General features: G+C 39.9%; 1 protein-coding gene across 4 annotated transcripts in view; it reads right to left on the bottom strand.

Moving 5' to 3' along the window:
- The window catches only part of LOC140726236 (protein phosphatase 3 catalytic subunit alpha), a 290068-nt gene that overhangs the window by 54996 nt on the left and 209469 nt on the right, over window positions 1-25603 (bottom strand). For all 4 annotated transcript variants that reach the window (XM_073042332.1, XM_073042335.1, XM_073042334.1 and 1 more), the window contains exons 7-8: window positions 7288-7365; window positions 4879-4973 (exon numbers count right to left, since the gene is read on the bottom strand). In XM_073042332.1, coding sequence (XP_072898433.1) covers window positions 4879-4973; window positions 7288-7365 — 173 coding nt within the window. The remainder of the gene's footprint in view (window positions 1-4878; window positions 4974-7287; window positions 7366-25603) is intronic.

Here is a 25603-nt window from a genome sequence, read left to right as displayed (position 1 = left end):
CATTTTGTTTAACGAGGTCAACTAGACAAGGCTGCCCATTATCACCTGCTTTATTTGTATTGGCAATAGAACCATTAGCTGAATTAATTAGAACAGATTCAGATATTGGGGGCTTTAGAGTTAATCAAGAAGAATATAAGATTAACTTATTTGCTGATGATGTTTTGATTTACTTAACAAACCCATTGCAATCTTTGCAAAGATTATCTTTTAGATTGGAAGAATATGGGAAAGTATCGGGTTATAAAGTAAATTGGGATAAAAGTGAAATTTTACCCCTTACCAAAGGAAATTATAATCAATGTCGAATAGCAACTCAATTTCGATGGTCAATAAATGGGATAAAATATTTAGGTATTAGAGTTAATAATGATGTAAAAAAATTATATAAACAAAATTATTTGCCATTATTTAAAAAAAAAGAGGATCTTGATAAATGGATGATGTTACCAATAACATTAATAGGTAGAGTTAATGTTGTAAAAATGAATATATTTCCTAGATTGCAATATTTATTTCAAACTTTACCAATACAATTACCTCAGAAGTTTTTTCAAGAACTGAATAAATATGTAAGGAAATTTCTTTGGAAAGGAAAGATGTCAAGAATATCATTGGAAAAATTGACATGTAAATTTGATTTAGGAGGGTTACAACTTCCAAACTTTAAGAATTATTACAAAGCAAATCAACTTAGATCTATTGCGTCTTTTTTTGATGAAGAAAAACCGGCATGGATTAGAATAGAATTAGATAAGATAGGAGAAAATATACCAGAAGATTTTATATATAAATGGGAATCCAAATGGATACGGGAAAAAAAATCTCCTATATTAAGACATTTGATTGATTTATGGAATAAGGTAAATATGGATGATGAGATAAAGAAATCTTTATTAGCAAAAAGGACTTTAATTCCAAATAGGCTTATTCCTTTTACAATGGATAATAAACTTTTACATAATTGGTTTCAAAAGGGGATTAAATATATAGGTGACTGTTTTGAGGGAGGTATATTGATGTCATTTGATCAATTAAAAAATAAATATAAAATATCAAATAACACTCTTTTCTGTTATTTTCAATTAAAAGCCTATTTACGAGAAAAGCTGGGACAAACAATGTTGATGCCAAAACCTAGTGAAATAGAAATATTAATTCAGAAAGGAAAAATTAAAAAATTTACATCTTGTATATATAATTTGATTCAAAAGCAGACAATTAAATTAGGAATTCATAAATCAAGACAAAAATGGGAATCTGATCTGAATGTTAAAATTGATGGAAAAAATTGGTCAAGATTATGTTCTGATAGTATGAGAAATATAATAAATGTTCGACTTAGATTAATACAATATAATTTTTTACATCAATTATATATAACACCACAGAAAATAAATAGATTAAATTCAAATATGTCTGACCAATGTTTTCGATGTAAACAAGAAATTGGTACTTTTTTACATTCTACTTGGTCTTGTTTTAAAATTCAACCATTTTGGATTAATTTAAGACTTTTACTGGAACAAATTATTGGAGTACAACTCCCACATAGTCCATTATTATTTTTATTAGGAGACACTGAAGGGACAATAACGAAATTTAAATTAAATAAGCATCAGAAAAAATTTATAAAAATTGCATTGGCAGTAGCCAAAAAAGTTATTGCAGTTACTTGGAAATCTGATTTAAATTTAACTATGGATCGTTGGAATAATGAAATACCTAGTTGTATTCCACTTGAAAAAATTACGTATAATCTAAGAAATGAATATGATATATTTTTGAAAATTTGGTTCCCATACTTACAAAAGATAGGATTAGATACATAGGTCCTTTGAAGATAAAATTATAGTAAATTGGGGAAAGTGAAAATAAATATCAAAATTATTTTGAACTCCATGGAGCATGTGGGGATCCTCCGATATCCAGGCAATCTTTCTTTTTTTTTCTTTCTTTAGATAAGGGTTAAGGGGGGGAGGGTTAAGGGGAGGGGGAGGGTTAATATCATTTTTCTTACTATTTTATCACCACATTTATTCTTTGTAATCTCTAAAATTTAATAAATAAATAATATATTTTTTTAAAAAGGATAAATTGAATATGTTAGGACTTTATTTCTTGGAATGTAGAAGATTGAGAGGAGATATGATAGAAGCATACAAAATTATGAGTGGTAAAGATAGGAAAATGAGATAAAGGAAAGCAAGGCTTTTTTTGAAATGAGGTTGGGAGAGACTATAAGAGGTTATGGGTTAAGGGTATAAGGTGAAAAGTTTAAGGAGAACACAAAGAGTACTTCTTTACTCAAGAGTCATAATAGTGTGGAATGAGCTGCCAGTGCAAGTGGTGCATGCAAGCTGGATTTTAAAATTTAAGAGAAGTTTGGGTGGTAGAGGTATAGAGGGCTATGGTCCCAGTGCAGGTCAATGTGAGTAAGCAGTTTAAATGGTTTGGACCAGACTAGATGGGCTGAAGGGCCTGTTTCTGTGCTGTAATTTTCTATGACTCTATCAAACAGAATGTCAGAGGCAAGTTTTTTTTCTAAACAAAGTGACGGGAGTATGGAACACACCACCCAGCAGGGGTGGGGGGGGGGGGGAGGGACAGTTGTTGAGGCAGATACATTAGGGACATTTGGGAATCTCTTAGATTGGCATGAGGATGATAGAAAAATGTATGGCTATGTTGGAGGGAAGGGTTAGATTGATGTTAGAGTCTCAGCACAGCATCATGGGCCGAAGGGCCTGTTTTAAGTTCTACTTGCCGACATCAGACTGGGTTAGCAAGCAAATTACACATTCCTCATCACCTCAGACTGAATATTAAACACAGATGGTAAAGTGTAGCACTTTACATTTATCGTAGAAAATGGAAGCACTGCTTAAAATCAGTAGTGCAGTTGTCATTTCTTCCACTGCACAATGTTCCAGTTGTCTGTTGTAAGAAATGCTCTGATGTGGCAGCTTTCAGATAGCTGCTGTCCGAGGCTGTAGAAGAATATGGATTGTCTAACATCTATTCCAACAGATAAACATCAAGGGAAGAGCACAGGAAATCAGAATTTAGGTTAATCTATTATATAAGATCAGGTGGATCCCGGCTGGAGAAATGTGCCTACACCCTGGGAAGGAAATCAGACTGAAACTTCAGGAGATTTCTGGAGTAACCATGGGATACCAATTCATAATAAAGATCACCTGTGCTCTAACTGGAAGACAGAAGAGATGGATGGAGTTCTTTGGGATCTATTACTTGAATTTCTCTTGGAAAGAGAGACACAGCGGTGGGCCAGGGACGGGTGGTTGGGGTTGTTCTTCAATTTATAGAAGAGAGCAACATCATAAATCTTTTGATAATATAGTAAGAAAGAATAAGGGCAAGAAGGCTGGTGATCAGAGGGATATGGAATAAAGGGCATCAGCAAAAAGAACCAGAGGGGAGCATTGTAATCTGGACCAAGTGCTTAAAAGGAGTGTAATAGCAGGTTCAACTGAGCTTTCAAATGGGAAGAGAAACATAGGGTTATATGAAGGAGAGGAGAGTGTGACATATCAGAGAAATCTTTGTTCATAATGGACTGAAGGTCCTGACCATGAAGAATGGAACCTGTAATAGGACTATTTGGGAATACAGCTCATTACCTGTCAAGAGACTATACTGAACTTAGAGTGTAACAGTTCTTTATATGTCTTGTAAAACCTCAGCAAGTAGCTTCACACTTCCACCTCACACTGTAACAATACCTGACATCACAGAGCAGATGCATGTTGCAATAATGCACTTCATGTTCACCAACTGGAAAGCATTTTGTACACATTCATTCAGGGCAATATCTAAGATTTAGGAACTTACACAAGAATTAATTTTAGGTGCATTGTTGCGACAACTTATATACTGCAGGCATCCAAGGCATAGCAATTATCACTTATCTTGGAAAAGTCAGCATTGGAGAATGGGATTTGATTCTGAAGTTTTCCAGTTAGAGATGGATCAGGTTTATTGAAATTGTAATTTGTGACTTGATGCATGCAAAATAAACCAACAATAAAGCTTTCTAATCCCTTGCTCTACTTTACAGCAGTGACAGATGACTTATAAGACCAATACACATCACTCCTAATTTATCACATCAATAGTCTTGGGAACTTGGGAACACAACCCAAAGTCTAAATTTCTCCCACTTGACCCCCTATTACTTGCTTTCTGCAAACATCTTGAAAATGCACAGCTTAACATCTGTATAAGCTCTAGCTTACCAGAACAACCCATCTGCTGAGGCAAGAGGTATAGAACAAGTACATTTTCAGCCAGCTTTAATACTCTCAAGCTAGTCAGTACCATTGCACACATTCAAAATGAGAGTACACAACTGCACTATATTATTTTCCAACACAGAGGGAAGTGCTGCTACCCACAGGTCTGAGTGTCAGGCCTCTATCAACTCTGAATGGAGCAGTACTTCATTAACAGGACACTAAGGGATTCAACAAAGTCAATGAGTAGGGGATGGTTTATGTGGGAGAATCAAGAATCATGGGCTATTGTTTGGGGGAAGGGGGCAGGGGCAGGGATTATTTATTTAAAACTGTGACCTGCTGCAATCAGACAAAATTTCTTCCAAAAGCTACACCTTTTACCGATTCCTCTTTTACAAGTGCGGTGGAAGCACAGTCTAAATACTTTTACGGGAGAGTCCGATAGATTCTAGATTGAAAGGGGTGAAAGATCACCATGGTTAGATGGAAATGCAGAGTTGCATCAACAATCGGATCTTATGGTGCAGTAGACTTGAAAGGCAGAGTGGTCAGCCCCTTGCTCCCAATCCTTACATTATGTTGTAACCATCCAGTAATACAATGGAGTCCATTCCCATACCTTTGTTATTGTAGACATCCAAGTAGTTGGGAGCTGAAAAAATGGTAATTAGTGAGGGGAAACCTGTTGTTTGGCTCTTTCTGTACATTCGGTACCTGTGAAGATAAAAAAAAGTTACAGTATACCTGAAGTTTGCATCTACAATCATAGACAGGAATTCAGTTATCAATTTCCAGTCCTAATGATTGTAAAATCTCAAATTATCCATTAATTAGATTCTGTTGAACATACCATGGGCATGTGATGCTATTTGTTCTACATGGAATCCAAGAAAACAGGGAATGATAGTGATGCCCACATCCCAGGAAGATGTCACATCTCCTACTCCAATGTCTACAGAGGTGTTTTACCTCCATTCTACAATGGCAACAACTGTGTGTGACAGTGGTTATGACACCTTTCACAATTTTAAACTTCTCATTCTGTTTTCGTTTTAGTTTGTGCCTGAGGAACCTCCGAGGTGATGGCAAGACTGCGACACTGTGGTTCAGGTTACTAGCCGAGGTGAGTTTTCACTCAGTTTCCTCTCACACTGGCATCAGTGGGGGTTGAAGTCAAAATTTCCAAATCTGCTTTCTTTTCCCTCCTAGGAGACTGAGCAGTTATGCAAGCTGAATTTTATTTTGGTGAAAGGTGGAAGATCTCTCTTCTACCCCACCACCCCTGAGTGGTGGGTGCCTGGAACTGTGCTGCCAGGGGTGGTAGAGGAAGCAGATATGATAGTGCTATTCAAGAGGCTTTTACAGAGAGATATGAATATGTAGAGAATGTAGGGATATAGATCAAGTGCAGGCAAATGCGATCAGCTTCATTTGACATCATGCTCACCACAATTCTTGTGAGCCAAAGGGTTTGTCCTGTGTTGTACTGTTACATGTCATCATATTCAGGACAGGCAAAAAAGCTCCTGCTTCAACAAACTGCATTAACATGAAATAAACTTCTTTCACCAAGTTCCTGGTCACATAATGATGCTTTACATGATGTCAAATTTTGCTAATGCTGCTGTGTAGCTCTTTGGAGAATTTAAAAGAAACGTTAATTCATTAAATATAAATCAGGATTCTTTCGATGATTAGTGTCCACAGGGAATCCACTAATTAGTGTTAAAACCAAAGTTTGTTGTGGACTCAAAAACTCTGCAAAGTTTGACAGTGAAGGGTAGAGACTGAACCATGAAAGGCAATACAAAAGTTGGAGAACAAGTCAGGTGTACATTGACTGGAGCACAAAGGCTGCTCGAGCATAACTCCACACCAGGACAACAGCTGAAAACATGCTGTAAATACCCAGGCCAGGCAGCATCGACAGATAGAGAGGCAACAGTTCAGATCTGAGAAAAGAGAGTTGTGGATTTCCAGCCTCAGGAGAGCCTATTAACATATACATGAATTGAAGAACAGCTACATTAAGAAGATGAGGAACAGGAGAAGGCCAGTCATTCCTTTATGCCTACTTCACCATTCAGTAGATCCTTTATGATCTTTTAGCTCCGCTCCATTTTCCTACATGACCCCTTAATATCCAAAAAATCTATTGATTTCTATCTGGAATATACTTAGCAATTACGTTGTAGCGATTCCAGCTTCCTATGAAATTCTGTCTTGCTCATAAGATACTGCATAGCTAATTGCAGGAAACAGAACTATAGATTTTTCAGTATTAAGAGAATTGAGAGAGGATGTTAGTGCAGGAAAATTGTGAAGCTTTGTAAAAGGTCAGCCATTATCTCACCTCTCACTGACAGCCAGTATAGAGACAAGAGGTTGATTGGCCACCACCACCTCCTCAAATTTTAAATCATAACATTCCCACAGTGCGCCAAGGGCATGTACAGATAATTATCATTTCTGATGTAAGATAAAAGATTCACTGGATAACAAAGGATAGCTTCCCACAGCTCTTCTTCAAAATAATACACAAGATTTAGATATTTACATGGAGCCAGATGAGTTTCATTTTAATCATTCACCTGAACTGCAAGGCTTCTAGCAGTGCAGCATTTACTCTGCAATGGATTACCAGCCAAATTTTGTCCTTGGAATGAAAGGGACCCAGTTTCTCTCTCCACGGGTGCTGAGTATTCCCTGTAAGTTTTATTTACATGCAATCTGCAGCACCTTCTGCATTGTCTTTTATTTGTTTTTTTAAATGCCTTAACTCTTCACTATTAGGCATCTAATGGAAAGGACAATGGCATGAAGAGACTTCCTCTCGTGGCATTTATAATAAATTGGTCATTGCAGCACTCTGACATTTAACCTTAACAAAGTCTTCAGTCTTTCATTTTCCCAGCCAACCACTTTGGGCTGAGTTAACAAACATCATCACTGTTGCACACAGGATCTATTTTAATACATAGGAATTAAGTATTCAACTTAAATGTTTAATATATAAACAAGCACCTACCCGGCATCCTGTGCCTCATGAGCTCGGATTACTGATAATAAATTATTGTGCTGTAGGAATTCGCACACTGCAGGGTAACTGCAAACAAACAGATTTAGCAGATCAAAAAGTTGTACCATTGGATTGTAGACAAGATTCTTCACTGAAGCATCAATGCAAAAGAAAACTGGACAAAAAAGATATAAAAAAGCAAATAGATAAATATACTTCTACAGCAATTTTAATTACCTCAAGATGTTATAAAAGGCTTTGCAGCCAAGAATGAAGTTTGATCATTTTATAATTTAGGAAACACTGCAGTCTGTTCAGAAAATCAATTGTACTGCACAGAAACAAGCTATTCTTCAAATCAGCTTAGTTACCTCCTCAACCTATGATTCACACAACCTGTGGACTCACTTTCAAGGACTTTTCATCTTGTGTTTTCAATATTTGTTGCTTATTTATGAAGTGTTTTTATTTCTTTTGTATTTGCACAATTTGCTGTCTTTTGCATATTGGTTGTTTGTCCTGTTGGGAGCAGTCTTTCATTGATTCTGTTAGGGTTTTTGGATTTACTGAGTATGCCTGCAAGAAAATGAATCTCAGGGTTGCAGATGGTGGCATACATGCACTTTGATAATAAATTTACTCTGAACTTGAACTTTGAAAAACTCAGTAGTCAGGCAGGGCTTCTCCACACACAAGCCATGCTGATGATTCCTTCTTTCTCAAGGCAAATCCTATGCCTTAGGATTTTCCATCAAGTTCCTTTACCACTGACCTAAGGCTCACCAGCCTGTAGATATCTGATGTATCATGAGTAGTCTTGTTATGTTAAACAAGTTAGCTATCCTCTTGGCTTCTGATACCTCAACCTGTGAAGATGCTCCAGCAAATCTCCCTAAGCATCCTGGAAGAGATTCATGCACAGGTAACCCCCACAATCAGTAGGGTATGGAGGAAACCAACTGACACACTCCTCACCCAGTTTCCACCGAGATGCACATGGGAAATCACTCCTTCACCGCCCATGAGCAGCTACTATCTCCTTTTATGAGTCATTGTCAAATCCTGTTTAATAACTTCTGGCAAGTATTATGAAACATGTTTCTGTGTTATAGACATGCCAGAAATTGAAATATGACTTTTTTCCCATATTCCTTATCTGAAGAATCATATGATGGAAAGTGTCAAAGTTCTGAGAACTCACCCTGACACAGCAAGACAGGATAAGGGAAAATTTAACAGAGGCATTTACAATTGATGCGTTAATAGAGTACACAAGAATTTACATGGCTGGGAGAGCTGTGATCCAGAAAATGCATTCTGAAAGGGCATGAGGCAGATTCAACAGGAACCTACTCGTGGCAGTTCATGAAATACTTGTAAATAAGTAATCAGTGGGGGAGGGGGATGTCAGGGACTGATTTAAAAAGCCATTTTATGGCCTCTTGTTCTGTATGACTGCATGATTACTTTAATCACCAATAGCTTGTTCTGATCAACTTGGAAAGTCAGTGGTGTTTTATCTCAGTTTTTCAATGTTTAGAATTCCCTACCCTTACCTGTGAAGGAGAGTTCAAACCAACAGATGGATTGGACAAGCATGTAGGGCAAGTGTTTCCAAACTGAAGTTCATGGACCTCTCGATTAATGGTAAGAATTCATGGCATAAAAACGTTGGGAACCCCTTGTGTTGGGGGATTTTGATGATGTTGGACTGTGGCAACAATGACATTGGATCATATAGTGGAGATGGCCATCACATGGAGCAGTTAGAATGCACAATTCTTTGCACAACTTCTATAAATATTGGTTATAAACACTGGCAAAAGCTCCTGTTACTGCTCAAGTACTGTTTCTTTAGTACAAGTCCACTCCTAGAGGACAACCACGTTGACAGTAGAATAATGCATTCTACATTATTTTACTGTTTAAGTAGATCATGTCCTCAAGTGCCTGTGGTAGATTGGATGTCAAGGTGTGCTGGAGGCAGATACAAAGCAAAGGAAAATGGAAAAATATTAGATTAGATAGATTAGATTCAACTTTATTGTCACTGTGCCGAGTACAGATACAAAGCCAATGAAATGCAGTCAGCATCTAACCAGAAATGAAAAGAATAGTGTTATTTACAAAATAACTGCAAATAAAAAGTGTTACAGCACACAAATATGAAAGTACTGCGACAGTACAATATGGGTGCAGTACTGCTTAGCGCTGTGATGCGAGGTTCAGCAGGGTCACAGCCTCAGGGAAGAAGCTCTTCTTGTGCCTGCTGGTGCGGGATTGGAGGCTGCTGTAGTACTTACTGGATGGGAGAAGAGTAAAAAGTCCATTGTTAGGGTGGGATGCATCCTTGATAATGCTTTTCACCCTGCCAGGCAGCATTTATGGTAGATGTCCTCAACAGTGGGCAATTGGGTGCCAATAATCTGCTGGGCAGTTTTCACCATACACTGGAGTGCTTTGTGGTCTGATACAGGACAATTGCGCTACCACACTGAGTTGCAGTTGGTGAGTATGCTTTCAATGGGACTGCGGTAAAAGTCCGTCAGTATCCTGGGACAGAGGTGAGCTTTCTTGATGCTCCGCAAGAAATAAAGGCGCTGTTGCACCTTTTTGCAGGATGGAAGAGTTCAGGGACCAGGTGAGATCCTCGGAAATGTGGACACCAAGGAATATGAAGCTTGATACATACTCCACTACAGCTCTGTTGATGTAGATGGGGACGCGAGTGTGGCTCCTAGCATGCCTGAAGTCCACAATGATCTCCTTGGTCTTCTGGGTGTTAATGGCCAGGTTGTCAGCACACCATGCAGCCAGGTGCTGGACCTTATCCCTGTAGATCGTCTTGTCATCCCCTCTGACCAGGCCAACCACCACGGTGTCGTCTGCAAACTTGATTATGGAGTTAGAATCACTTACAGGAACGCAGTCATAGGTGAAATGGAAGTACAGAAGAGGACTCAGCACACAGCCTTGAGGCACGCTGGAGTTCAGGGTGACAGTGGAGGAGGAGAGGTTGTCTAACTTAACAGATTGGGGTCTGTTAGTCAGAAAGTTCAAGGTCCAATTGCAGAGGGATGAGCTGATACCAAGCTGGTGAAGTTTGGCTATCAGCTTGGAAAGGATGACAATATTGAATGCCAAACTAAAGTCAATGAACAGCAATAAACACCTGTTGGTGCGATAGGCAAATTGATGGGAGTTCTTCAGAGTTGAAGAGAAAGAGAATGACTAGAGAGCCTTTTCAGAGAAACAGAGGCAAGTGATGAGCTATGTGGCCTCCTCCTGTGCTGAATGATTTGAATCCAGAGCTGCTGATAGCAGATGGACAACAGGATTATGAGACCACAGCTTTAAAATGGTCTAAACTGTCTGCATAATGGTATAATTGGTCAATTCAGACTGAGAACACTTACGGCTGTGTTTTCCCAAGACAGATAGAAGACAGCTCAATAACATACTTGTTTTGTGATAATAACTTAAACACAAACAGCAACAAAGATGGAAGCAAACTGACAAATCTATTTGGTGACTTCTGCACTAAACCCATGTTTACACAGACAGAGCTACCAGTGAAAGCTACTGTCTTCCTGCAGGGCAGGAAGAAACCTACTTCCTCAGGACAATGCAGACCAGAGCACTGAGGCAATGTTGAGACACTCTGACTACCAGAGTGTCTTCAAATCAATCATTTCACAGGTCAAAGCTGCTCCTGTATGAGATATAACTATAGCTGCGTACCCCCCTCTGACGCCAGTCATGTGTCTTTTCCTGGAGGATTTCCTGGCTGTAGGGAACTGCGTCTGTTAATGGAGATAAGATCTGCTGAAAACAAATTCAGCTTTCTGCTTTTGGATTAGCAGAGAATACAGCTTACACCACAAGTTTGCAATTGGTCTCATTCTCATAGGAAACTCAAGAAGCCAAGAGAATTACAAGGTTACTTGGTCCCTCAAGTCTGCCCCACCAATATGATCATGGCTGGCCTCAACACTTCTGTGGCAGTTCCCCATAGCTTTCATTTGAAAGATCAGGGAATTATTTATCTACCTCCACCTTAAATATATCTCATGGTTCAGCCTCCAACACCCTTGGGGGCACAGAATTCCAGATATTCGCCAGTTTCTGGAAAAAGTTGCTAGGAATCTTAAATGAGTGGCCCTTACCTTATAATTATGACCTCTTGTTCATGATTTTCTCACTGGTGAAAATCTCAACATCTCCTGTCAAGCCTCTATGTGATGTTTTAATAAGATCATCCCTCATGTTTCTAAACCCCAAGTTATACAGGTCTGAGCTGTCTAGTATTTCTTTATTGGACAACTCTCATCTCAGGAATTAGCTTGGTGAATCTCCTTTGAACTGCCTCCAACTTCAGTATATCTTTTTTTTAATGTAAATGTCTGCATTATTATGAACATCCCGTGCAATTGTAATAAAACCTTCCTTTTTAAAAAAGACTCCAGTCCTTTCATAATTAAGCAACACGGCTGTTTTTTTTTAATCTACTAGCTGCCTCTACCTACTGATATTTTGTGATACTGGACACTCAGCTCTCACTGGTGGGTCCAAGTAGCTGTCTGCATACGAAAATGGCCTCATTTGGTGAGAGCCGAGTGTCCAATGGGACCAAAGGTGAGTGAGCTTCCCAGAACGGACATGACAAGCCACTTCATCAGAGGTGCTATCACTCCCAGTACACACTTCGACAGGTGGGTTAAACCAGGTTAAGCTAGCCAGTAGGCTTTATACCCAGTGAGATGGGGACATGTGTGTCCTAGCATGCAAAGTCAACTCTGGTCAAAAGAGATACACAGCAAGATCCAATGGCCAGGAAGGTGGTTCTGCAATGCTTCATGGAGGGTGAAGGGCATGACAAGGCACAGAAGATACCATGGACATCCACTGCAACCAAAGACCCCAGTTTATGATGCTTGTTCAGACCACTGGACCTGGACTTCTGAGGTTGAGAGAGTGGGATTGCTTCAGTCAATGACTTTCCTACTTTAAAAAACTCTCCTGCCATCATCAGACATGATGGACAACCACCATCATATCTATATATCCAATCACTGTAAAATCACAATGTCCTCATCAAGATGCCTTTCCACCTATTTTCATATCATCAGCAAACCTGGAAATTTCAGTCCCTTCAAGTCATTAATGTAAATAATAAATAATTGAAGGACACAAACCAATGCCAAGGTACTCCACTTAATTCACTTGTTATAGCCCTCCATTCTCAAAAGAACCAATTTATTCCAACACTTTTAGATGACACCAAATTTTGAATGTATGCTAAGACATCTTCTAACACATTGAGCTTTTAATTAATGTACCAACCTCCTTATATGGCACAATGTCAAATTAAGCACGTTACTTAAGAGGTTCCTTTCTATCAACCTTTCCTGCCCCATCCTCTAAAGATTTGTTAACTTTTCATAAAACCATGCTTAGCCAGACAGTGGCGAATCTGTGGAATTCTTTGCCACAGAGAGCTGTAGAGGCCAAGTTTTCATGTATATTTTTAGGCAGAGGTTGATAAGATTCTTGATTGGTCAGGGCATGAAGGGATACAGGGAGAAGGCAGGGAGATTGGCTCTAAGAGGAAACTGGATCATCCATGATAAAATGGCAGAATAGACTTAATGGGCCAAATAGCCTACCGGTAATTCTGCTCCTATATCTTATGGTCTTATTAGGTTTGGTTATATTCAGCTTTCCTATATGATTAGTTATTTCCTTTTTGATTATTGACTCAAGTGCCTTGGCAACAAACTGGCCTATAATTCACCACCTTCTGTCTTTTTAATCAATGAAAATACATAGGTTGTTTATAAAATTTAGGAATTCCTAAACCTCAAAGACTGCAGCAATTCAAGACAGCACCATCTTCTAGAGTATAATTAGGGATGGTAACAAATGCTGGGTCAGCCTGTGTAGCCTACATCCCTTGAACAAATAAAAAAAATTACTTCAGACCAAGAGGGCAGAAGTAGAAACATTCAACAGCAACCCCTTTGATACTAGCTTTTGAATTAACGTCGCCAAAACAAACGCCCTAACTGCTTCAAACCCTTATCACATCGGGTAGCTTTAACCACCTTCTGACACTGGATACTTCTGATGTCCTCCACGAACATTTGTTGTGCCACTGTTAAAAAGTTGTATGAAATGATAGAAAGGAACAGGAATATTTGTGCAATGGTGATTTAATCAAAGCATTTTCCAATTAATTCCATTCCTTCTCTGCCTCCAAGGCTCCAAAAAATTATCCAAATCTCTTTACCCTCCTTATGGGTGCCACGATAGAGTAGTGGCTAGTGTGTCACTATTACAGCTCAGGGGGTTCCAGAGTTTGGAGCTCAATTTTAGCACCAAATTGTAATGGGTCTCTGTACATCCTTCCCACGGAATACATAGGTTTTCCCCTGGTGCTCTGGTTTCCTCCCACAGTCCAAAAACACGCCGGGTAAATAGTCTCGTGATTAGGTTGTGGGGTTGCTGAAGCAGTATGGCTCAAAGGGCCAAAAGGGCCTACTCCACACTGTATACTAAATAAATACAGGCAGTCCCCGGGTTACGTACGAGTTCCGTTCCTGATTTGTACATAAGTCGGAACAAGTACATCCGGTATTACTTAGCGTCAGTTAGTCAAACGTTTGTTTTAGTATATAGTATATATTTTACCTTTCTATGCATATAAAACACTTAAGAAACGTATGTATTCCAATAATTAAACCACTGTGTTGCTTAATAATAATTGTAGCTTTCATCGGGGCAGGGCCTTTCACTTGCCCCATTATTCTCACTTTATCCGTTATCCTTTAAAATTGTTCCGATCGTTGACCGACTGTAGCCTAACACTTTTCCAATGACTGATGGCGTTTCAGCTCTTTCCAAACACTTTATTATTTCCACTTTACTTTCAAGCGCGATTGCTTCCCGTCAATGGAACAGAAACACTGGGGGCAGCAGGTCCCGAGCTGCGCTGGCACTCGAGGTCCGCTGGGTCCTAAGGACCACCACACCGAGACAGGCTAAATGGGACAAATTTTGGCTGTGCTGGGTTTGGGTATTTGATCCTCCACAATATTCCACGTGGGAATTTAAACTGGAGGTGGCAGTGATTTTATTATGAGGTCGAGTTTCGAGCTCGACATCAACCCAGCTCGGATGGTACGTGAATCACTGGATCAACATCAACCCGGCACGGGAGCGGTCTGTCACTGGATCGAACTCAAGCACGGCGCTGATCTCACTGCGCCACCAGCCGACCAGAACGGGGGGGTGGTGGTCAGGGTGAATCTTACTAAGAAAAATTTAAGCCAAATACAAAGTTAAACACTCAACACAGTGTCAACAGCAACGACTTAAAATGGCGGACGGCGTTCTCCTTCCTCAGCTCGTAAGTATGAGTTGTCCGTAACTCGGGGACTACCTGTAACCTGATAGTCTGTTAAAAATTCCTGTTGAATCTGCTCCCACTACTCCTTCACAGATCGCAGTAATTTTGTGTGGTCAATTTGTTTCATTCACCTTAATGCTTCTTTTATTGATTACATTTTATTATATGTACTCAACAATTATAATTAAATTAAATTGATTAGAGAGCCAATGATTTGTCTGGACAAACTGATTGGCAATGGCACATCAGATGGACCTGGTCTGTGCCTGTAACTGCATGTCACCTTATACTGAAACCAAAACATAATCTGAGAAGAGCAGCACAGTGGCTCAGCTGATAAAGCAATAGCCTCAATGTCAGACACTTGGGTTCAATCCTGACCTTGGGCAGAATCTGTGTGATATTTGCACATTTTCCCCTGGGACTGTGTTAATTGGCCTCTAAATTAACATGGGCAGAGTTGATGGAAATGTAGGGGAAAAAACTATGCTTTTCACTAATTCCACTGGAGGTTGCTCAGACTGACCCATGTATGGAGTCTTACAACACTACCATCATCACTCACTGCCAAATCCTGTTGATTGGTGCTTTACAAGAATGTTCATCTAGCACTATAATATCAAACCAGTTAATAGCAAAATTTAAACACTGCTGAAACATCTACAGTTGATTTGCCAAAAGAAAAGTCTTTAGTAGCCAAGCATACACTGAAAATAACCATATAGCTCACACCACCTGGTCAAGGGCAGCAGGAGGTTTGTTGGGGTTTTCCCTGTAGATCAAGGAATCCTCACAGCAACCAGGCAGTTTATTTTTGCTAACTTCCACCTTAACACACGCCCCACAAATGTGAATAGGCAATTTCTAAGACAGGTTCTACACCGTGTCTTTTGTCCAAGTTGAACAGCATACATTCACCAATCCACCGTTTATTTGGGTAACTGTTCTACATGTGTGCAACTGCTCTCAATGGAACTGCAAGAAACTGCAGAGTTGTGAACACAGATCAACACCTCATGGAAACCAGCCTCCTCTCTATGGACTGTCTATAGATCTCACCATCTCACGAAAGCAGCCGCATAATCAAAGACCCTACCAACCCCAGATAATGTTTCTTCTCCCCTCTCCCATCAGACAGATGATACAAAAGCCTGAAAACACATACCACCAGGGTTAAGGACAGCTTCTATCACACTTATCAGGCTCTTGAACAGAACTCTTGTATGATAAGATGATTTCTTGACCTCACAATTGACATTGTTTACCTGTACTACATTTTCTCTGTAGCTTTTACAATTTATCCTGCATATTTACTATTTTACCTCATGCTATCTCAATGCACTATGCAATGATTTTGGTCTGTATGAACGGTATGCAAGAGAAGGTTTTCACTGTATTTCAGTACATGTGACAATAATAAACCAGTTCCAATACCATGATTACAGATAACCATTAGCAGCAGGTTTTCCTCGTCTGAAATCTATTTACAAGAAACAAAAACAGTCCTGCACCTAATCCCCAAGCAGAGAGGTAGCTGCCTTGATCTGAAAGAACTCCCAGGACTTCCCTTAAAGAGTAGACCTGATCAAATACTCAATTAGAACAACACTGACATGGCTCCTACACTACCTCTTGATTTCCATAATACTTCATAGTATATCAATACATCCAGTGACTGAACCTCCACAATCCTCTTGGGAGATTCAAAGATTCTGTCTCTCTAAGTGAAGCAAGTTCTCCTGTTAGCCCTGAATAGCTGATCATCAATTTAAGACTTTGTAGTCCATGGTTTTAGATAACTCAAAGGAAACATCATCCCACATCTCTCCATCTGTATGTTTCATTGGACAATCTCTCATCTTTCTGAACCCTAGAGAATTTAGGCCAGTCTGCTCAATCTCTCCCAATAGCATTAAACACTCACAAGACCCTGAAGCATCTGAAACCACACTGTCATGAGCTTTGTATCACTAGTCCCAGATATATTACACTTGGGTGCTTCTTCAACACCACAGATATAGTGAACAACTGGGACCCTCAACCATCTCTCCGGTACCCACAAGTCACTACCACCCTACCTTTCACTCCTATTCTAATCTGTCCATTAACTGAGTTTACTCCTACATATGACAGGGGCCAATATGGTATCCCACATCCAATGAGTTTTAATTATACTTAATTATCTGTTTAGCACCTAAAAGACTTTATGAAAGTCCAAACATTATCCATCATTTTCTATTTCATAGGCTACAACCTCAAAATCTTTCATAATCAGAGCTTCATCAATCCATTTTGATTCAATCATTCTTCCCTGGTCGACCTATTATCACTTTAATAAATTTCTTACTATTGATGTCATGCTACGTAGTCTGCAGTTTCAAGTTTGCTTTCCCTCATTTTTTCTAAATAGTGGGGATACATTTGTTATCTTCCCATTTACAAGAGCCATTCCAAAATCAGCAGGACTTTTAGTGGATGCATTGATGTAATTGTTGCCTCTTTCAAAATCTTAGGGTGCAAGTGATTAGGCTCTGGGAATTTCACCTCAGTTCCAATTATTTGACACTTTGTAAAAACTCAAGCCAATTCCCTTCAACTCCTCATTTATTGTATGTAGACTTATTGTCCATTATTTGCCAAAAGTTTTCTTTAAGCTTGCTCACTGAAAACAAATTCATCTTTGCACTGCTGAACAACCCAACCTTCTTCTCAAGTTTTGCACTTCTAACTTTGTGTACTTCATTTATTTACAATGTGGTCACCTGTGCATTGGAAAAAAAACAAATGCAGGTTAGGTGACCATTTGGCAGAGCATCTCGCTTCAGTTTGCAACTGTGACCCCGCGCTTCCAGTCACCTGCTCCACTCTATTTTGTTACAATGAGTCGCAACACATGATTGGGGAACAGTACTTCATTGTGTCTGAGCACATTACAGCCTTCCAGACTTAATACCCGAATTCAACAGCGCTAGATAACTTGCCTTCTCTGCATCAGGTCATTTCTGCTGCAGCCCATCCATTTTAGCCTTTATCTCTTTGCTAGCACAGTATGACATGTTGGGCAACTCTGCACTTCTTGGCTTACTCCCTTTTGGTTGTGTCTGTTTGTTTTTATTTATCTCTCACTCTTTCTCATTCTCTCTTACTCTCTCTCTCACTACTCTAATTTAACAGCTTCAGTTTGTGCTTTCTAACTGCTATCAATGACCTGTCTACCAGATAACATCCTATCCATTACTTCCCCCTTAGTAAGGAAAAACTAGTTTCTCTCATTCCCATTTCTGACAAAGTACCATCTACTTGAATAATTGGCTGTTTTTCTCTAATGCTGCCTGACCTCCTGAGCTTTTCCTTGAATTTTGTTTTATTCCACATATTCAGCATCTGCTGTTTCTCCCCCCACAAATGGATTGTTTTTCCATGATAATATAGCAAGCTGAGCAGAGCTGGGAATAGCCAGCATATGAAGCAATGCTGGAGGAATCATCAGTTTCCGGAGCAGAACAATGACAAGCTTCAACATATTCATGGGGACGTTGTTAAACTGATACTGCCTAAAAACATGTATTTGCATGGCGGCCTCAAAGCAGAAATGACCCAGCATCTCACAGAAACTTTACAGAACAAAACTCAGCACTAAACCTCAAATGTGTCAAGCAGCTTGGTCAAAACGGGTTGGCTTTGGGAAGTATCTTAAAGGAATAGAGAGGGGTGGAAGGGTTTAGTGAGGAAATTCCAGAACTCAGCTGAAGGCATGAAAGCTGTAAGAGTCAGTGATTAGGAATGGGCCAAGTTAGGGCAGGCAGGGTATGGGATCTTAGAAAGGAAGGAGAGACAGAATCAGCTCTTATTAAATAACCTGCTGATAATTTTATATTTTACATAGCACAAGCGCTCCTCTGCACACTACCCTCCAGAGATGCTACACATCACAAATTGGCACAATTGTCCTGCACCCACACATCTAAGTCAAACCAAGAAAACAAAATTTAAAACAGCCTTCAGAAATGGCAAGTCCTATTTAGTGGCTTACTGTCAAATTCTGTTTGACTAGATGCCCATGAAACGCCTTGATCATTTTAGTTTATTGTATAAATACAGTAATTTTTGTTAAGGTGTTACGAACATTTATCAGATGGCTACAGTGCCAAAGGTCTTATTCACAACTATTACAGTGAAGCCCATCTGTATTGAATAAGCTATACGTGGAAGAATGCAATCTAGCATTAACGTGAGAGATTTAAATTAAATGCTGTAACCTCCTATTGAAGGCACATTTAATCTAAACGCTGTATTGCTAACAGACTGAGTGGAAAGGAAGGCTGCTGTCCCAAGGAACTGCTCCATCCAAAGTAAAAATACCTTGTAGCACCATAAAGGGGAAAACTGCCACATTGTTCAGTAGAACACTTTCTGAAACACATTCTAAGTCTTCTTAGAATCCAAATACAGCAATACCCCAATAAGTGCACTGCCAAGACCTGCTCAGCCCCAGTTAAATTCACTTGGAAGTTCCAATTTACTTCTGTCACAGATTCCTCAGGACTGTACCCTGTCTTGCCAGTTTCCTGTAATTTCTGTACCCTCACTCAATTTAAGGATCTGTTCAGTAACTAGATATATATTTAAATCTAGCACTTTCGGACTTTACAATCTCATCCTTTCCACTTGACTGCAAAGTACATGGCTATTTAAACTTGAGTGCAGGCCAAAACCAGGACAATAAAACAAGATGGTCACTGACAATACAAGATAGTGACTAACAACATTTGATAGTAACTAACAACAGGAGATAGTCACTACTAAATCGAAAAAGGAATTCAGGAAAAACTCCGCAATCCAGAGGGTAGAGGAAGGTTGAAGTCATAAACCGTGATGGGTTTATGGGGCAGCTGAAAAGCCAAAGGAGACAGGCACCGTAAAAGGAAGCCGGCTGGTGTGGGGCAGATGTAGAGCAGAGGAGCCAAATGATATACTACTTAGCTGTAGGTTGTCATTATACAATATTTGTGAATTAAGAGTTTTAGCAAGAAATGACTCTAGTAAAGATAATGCTGAGTGTAAGGAATTAATGTTCCTATATAATAGAGCACTCATATCTCCATACATCTGCTGATTCAACAAATAATTTCTGAAAGGTCCTTAGTCTCACTGAGAAAATTTCTGACTATGGTTACTGGTACACTTAGTACATCCTGTACCAATTCCTGAAAAATGACCAGCTGTTACTCAAAAAACCTGGTTTTAAATTCTTTTACAAATTTCTGTTCTCCTCTCAAGATTTCACAGCAACCAAAATCTACATCTAGTTCAAAATTAACAACAGTCTGCTTTGGTCTTAATCTCCAAACAACACAACAGATACAGAAAAAATGCATCATTAAATTTGTGAGGTTTCCAATGAAAACATCTAGTGCTTTGTGCATAGGATAGGCACGTCACATACCAGTGAATCAACTTTTGAAGGGAGATTAAACTGAATCTCCACCTCGGAGATGCAGATAAGTTTTTCCTAACCAAGCTCCCACAGCTCCAGGCATCTATTCTCTATGTAAAAACTTGCATTTACAGCAAGATGCAGTCACTTGACCCTTCCAACTCTGCCGCATTCAATAATGTCACAGTTGATCCTTTCTCCTGTCCACTTCCTCATCCCTCAAAGCCCACCCCTTCAGACCTCATCCTGACCCCCATTCACATTCCTATGCCCTAAATCCTATTGGTCAGGGCCTTTAATGACTGAGAATCTCCAGCTTTCTGGAGAAGAGAATTCCAATCATTCACAGCTAGGCAGAAGGATTGGCTTTTCACTACCTAATCTATCAAACATTCTCAGAATATTGGATGCGTGAACATGATCATGTCTCGTTCTTCTAAGCTCCAGCAGGTATAGGCCACCTTTACTCAATCCATCTTCATGAAAATGAACCCTCTCACACCAGAAATAAATTTTGCAAACTTATGCTGCAATGATTCCAGGGCCAACATGACACCCTAAGGTACAGGTATCAGAAGTACACAAAGGGCCAACTGATATACAAAGTTGTAGAAACCTCTCCACACAGTGAACAATAATGCAGAACCACGTTAATTGGGCAGATTCTGAATAAAGAGGGATGTGGAGTCAAGCCAAATGGACAGAGATAAATTACAGATTAGCTGTGATGCCACTGATTGACTACAAACCGGAATGTCAGATGGTGCCTAGCAAGCTCAGCAAAATCTGTGCCTGCTCTTCGACATTTGTTTTTATTGAAATTACACAAATCCTCAATTTACCAATCTTTGCATTAATTGCATAGGGGAATCAAATCACCTGCAGTCTACTGTGTTAAAACTAAATGGGATGGGTCTCTCACATTGTGACAACTGTCATTCTAAACCTAGCATATAAATAGACTATATAGGATTGGTATCTCAACTGTTTATACATTACATCTCCCATTCAGTGAGAGCAGAATTGCTTCTCTGTACAGTGTCTTGATTATGTTCACTCTGTTTACCATGTTACGAACTGGAAACCTGCTCATCTTTGCTCAGCTTATGTGGATAACCAGGACTATGTGCTGCAAGGGAAAAGAATGAAATAAAAAGGGGGAAGTGCATATGATGGGCAGAAGACAGCTTGGTAGAATAGTTTAACAGAATCTGGTAATCTGGTTTCAGCTGGACACAGTCCCAGCTTCATTATTACTGCCCAGTATGCAACCCATACCTAACCTACAAAAGGGACGGGTTGCACCTTAATAGGCAGGGGACCAGCATTCTGGTAGACAGGTTTGCCACTGCAACATGGATGTGTTTAAACTAAGTAGTGGGGGGGGGGGGGGGGGAGAGAGAGGAGGGGATGACCTGGAAATATAAGGATGGAGTTAAAGGGAAAGTGAAAATAAGAAAAGTTAAAAAGGACAACAGAATCAATGGAGTAGAAAGCTCAAGTAGAGATCATACAGTATGGCCAAGTGAAATAGGTATTGATATGAGAGGGGAGTACCGAATTAAAAGTATTATATATGAATGCACGAAGTATAAGGAATAAAGTAGATGAGCTTGAGGCTCAGTTGGAAATTGGCAAGTACGATGTTGTGGGAATAACAGAGACATGGTTTCAAGCGGACAGGGCCTGAGAAATGAATATTCAAGAATATACATCTTATCGAAAGGACAGACTGACTGGCAGAGGGGGTGGGGTGGCTCTGTTGGTGAGGAATAATATTCAGTCCCTTGCAAGGGGGGACATAGAATCTGGGGATGTAGAGTCAGTATGGATAGAACTGAGAAATTCTAAGGGTAGAAAACCCTAATGGGAGTTATCTACAGGCCCCCAAACAGCAGTCTGGATGTAGGGTGTAAGTTGAATGAAGAGTTAAAATTGGCATGTCGCAAAGGTAATGATACTGTTGTCATGGGGGATTTCAACATGTAGGTAGACTGGGAGAATCAGAATGGTACTGGACCCCAAGAAAGGGAGTTTGTGGAGTGTCTCCGAGATGGATTCTTAGAACAGCTTGTACTGGAGCCTACCAGGGAGAAGGTAATTCTAGATTTAGTGTTGTGCAATGAACTGGATTTGATCAGGGACCTTGAGGTAAAGGAACCATTAGGAGGTAGTGACCATAATATGATATGTTTTAACCTACAAATTGAGAAGGAGAAGGGAAAATTGGATGTGTCAATATTACAGTTGAACAAAGGGAACCATGGAGCTATGAGGGAGGAGCTGGCCAAAGTTCAATGGAACAATACCCTAGCAGGGAAGACAGTGGAATAACAATGGCAGGTATTTCTGGGAATAATGCAGAAGGTGCAGGATTGGTTCATTCCAAAGAGGAAGAAAGATCCTAAGGGGAGTAAGAGGCAGCTGTGGCTGACGAGGGAAATAAAGGGCAGTATAAAAATAAAAGAGAAGAAGTATAACATAGCAAAGATGAGCGGGAAACCGGAGGACTGGGAAGCTTTTAAAGAGCAACAGAAGATAACAAAAAAGGCAATATGCCAAGAAAATATGAGGTACGAAGGTAAACTAGCCAAGAATATAAAGGAGGATAGTAAAAGCTTCTTTAGGTATGTGAATAGCAAAAAAATATTTAAGACCAAAATTGGGCCATTGAAGACAGAAATGGGTGAATTTATTATGGGGAACAAGGAAATGGCAGATGAGTTGAACAGGTACTTTGGATCTGTCTTCACTAGGGAAGACACAAACAATCTCCTAGATGTAATAGTGGCCAAAGGAACTAGGGTAAAGGATGAACTGAAGGAAATTTATATTAGGCAAGAAATGGTGTTGGATAGACTGTTGAGTCTGAAGGCTGATAAGTCCCCGGGACCTGATGGTCTGCATCCCAGGGTACTTAAAGAGGTGGCTCTAGAAATTGCGGACGCATTGGTAATCATTTTCCAATGTTCTATAGATTCAGGAACAGTTCCTGCTGATTGGAGGGTGGCTAATGTTGTCCCACTTTTCAAGAAAGGAGGGAGAGAGAAAACAGGGATTTATAGACCGGTTAGTCTGACGTCAGAGGTGGGAAAGATGCTGGAGTCAATTATAAAAGAGGAAATTATGACACATTTGGATAGCAGTAGAAGGATCAGTCCGAGTCAGCATGTATTTATGAAGGGAAAATCATGCTTGACTAATCTTCTAGAGTTTTTTGAGGATGTAAATATGAAAATGGACAAGGGAGAGCCAGTGGATGTAGTGTACCTGGACTTCCAGAAAGCTTTTGATGAAGTCCCACATAGGAGAATAGTGGGCAAAATTAGGGCACATGGTATTGGGGGCAGAGTACTGACATGGATTGAAAATTGGCTGGCTGACAGGAAACAAAGAGTAGTGATTAACAGGTCCCTTTCGGAATGGCAGGCTGTGACCAGTGGGGTACCGCAACGTTCGGTGCAGGGACCACAGCTGTTTACAATATACATTAATGATTTAGATGAAGGGATTAAAAGTAACATTAGCAAATTTGCCGATGACACAAAGCTGGGTGGCAGTGTGAAATGTCAGGAGGATGTTATGAGAATGCAGGGTGACTTAGACAGGGTGGGTGAGTGGGCAAATGTATGGCAGATGCAGTTTAATGTGGATAAATGTGAGGTTATCCACTTTGGTGGCAAGAACAGGAAGGCAGATTACTATCTAAATGGAGTCAAGTTAGGAAAAGGGGAAGTACAACGAGATCTAGGTGTTCTTGTACATCAGTCAATGAAAGCAAGCATGCAGGTACAGCAGGCAGTGAAGAAAGCTAATGGCATGCTGGCCTTTATAACAAGAGGAATTAAGTATAGGAGTAAAGAGGTCCTTCTGCAGCTGTAAAGGGCCCAGGTGAGACCCCACCTGGAGTATTGTGTGCAGTTTTGGTCTCCAAATTTGAGAAAGGACATTCTTGCTATTGAGGGAGTGCAGCGTAGGTTCACAAGGTTAATTCCTGGAAGGGCGGGACTCTTATATGTTAAAAGATTGGAGCGACTGGGCTTGTATACACTGGAATTTAGAAGGATGAGAGGGGATCTGATTGAAACATATAAGATTATTAAGGGATTGGACACGCTGAAGGCAGGAAGCATGTTCCCGCTAATGGGTGAGTCCAGAACTAGAGGCCACAGTTTAAGAATAAGGGGTAGGCCATTTAGAACAGAGATTTCACTCAGAGAGTGGTGGATATGTGGAATGCTCTGCCCCAGAAGGCAGTGGAGGCCAAGTCTCTGGATGCATTCAAGAGAGAGTTAGATAGAGCTCTTATAGATAGCGGGGTCAAGGGATATGGGGAGAGGGCAGGAACAGGGTACTGATTGTGTATGATCAGCCATGATCACAGTGAATGGCGGTGCTGGCTAGAAGGGCCGAATGGCTTACTCCTGCACCTACTGTCTATTGTCTACAGTGAGGCTGCTAGCTGTTGTGATTATCCTTAATGGGGGCCTGTGATACAGGAAACACGAGTCTTCCACATGTGCAGATTGATGTTAAAAATTTCCAAAGCTGCTGTCACCACACCTTGTTCAAAGTTCAAAGTGAATTTATTATCAAAGTATGCATGTCACCATATAAAGACTGACAAACAACCAATGTGCAAAACAACTATGCAAATACAAAAATAATAAATAAATGATGGTACTGAGAACATGAGTTGTAGAGTCCTTGAAAGTGAACCCATAACTTGTGAAATCAGTTGAGATAAGTGAAGTTATCCATGCTGGTTCAGGAACCTGATAGTTGAGTAATAACATTCAAATCTTACTCCAATCTCACATCTACAGCCTTTGTTACCACTGTTATAGAGAATCGATAAAATTTCCAGTAATTCATGAACTGCTCTTGCCTCTAAACTTTAAAAAAAAGTTATGCTCTGTTCCAGGTTTTAATGATGTACTGCAACATAATTACGTTTCATCAATCACTCTGCTCCCAAAAGGTAATTTTATGCATGCCAACTGTAATCTTTGCTTTAGAATATATTTGACTTTTCAATTTCTACTTTAATCTATTTCCAATCTTTATTCAGTCCGCTGTAAAATATTTGAACCTACAGTGAAAATAAATTTTACTTCCAGGTTTGGTGCTGAAAAAAAGTATTCAACCAGTTTTATTCTTCGGCCAGCTTAATAACATCAGAACTACCAGGTACTTGGGACTCTATTCAGCTAACAGCAAAGACAGTCAAGAAGGGAAGAGAGCAGACTTAGAACACACTGCATCTTTGAGAGCTGAGGACAGCAATGGATTTGCCTGCTGACTGCAAATCCCAAGCCATTCTGATAAACAATCTGGATCAAAGGAATTCCCCCAATTCCCTACAGCTGTGCAAAGAGGGCAAAACAGTGAACAAGAGTGGTTGATGTGTACATTATGTTTGTAGCACTGAATCTATTTTACAGTAGTTTATTCAAAAAGCATATTAGGCACAAAATGGC

Source organism: Hemitrygon akajei, chromosome 4 (assembly GCF_048418815.1).
Source record: "Hemitrygon akajei chromosome 4, sHemAka1.3, whole genome shotgun sequence".
Lineage (NCBI taxonomy): Eukaryota > Metazoa > Chordata > Chondrichthyes > Myliobatiformes > Dasyatidae > Hemitrygon > Hemitrygon akajei.
This window is presented reverse-complemented; position numbering and strand designations above follow the sequence as displayed.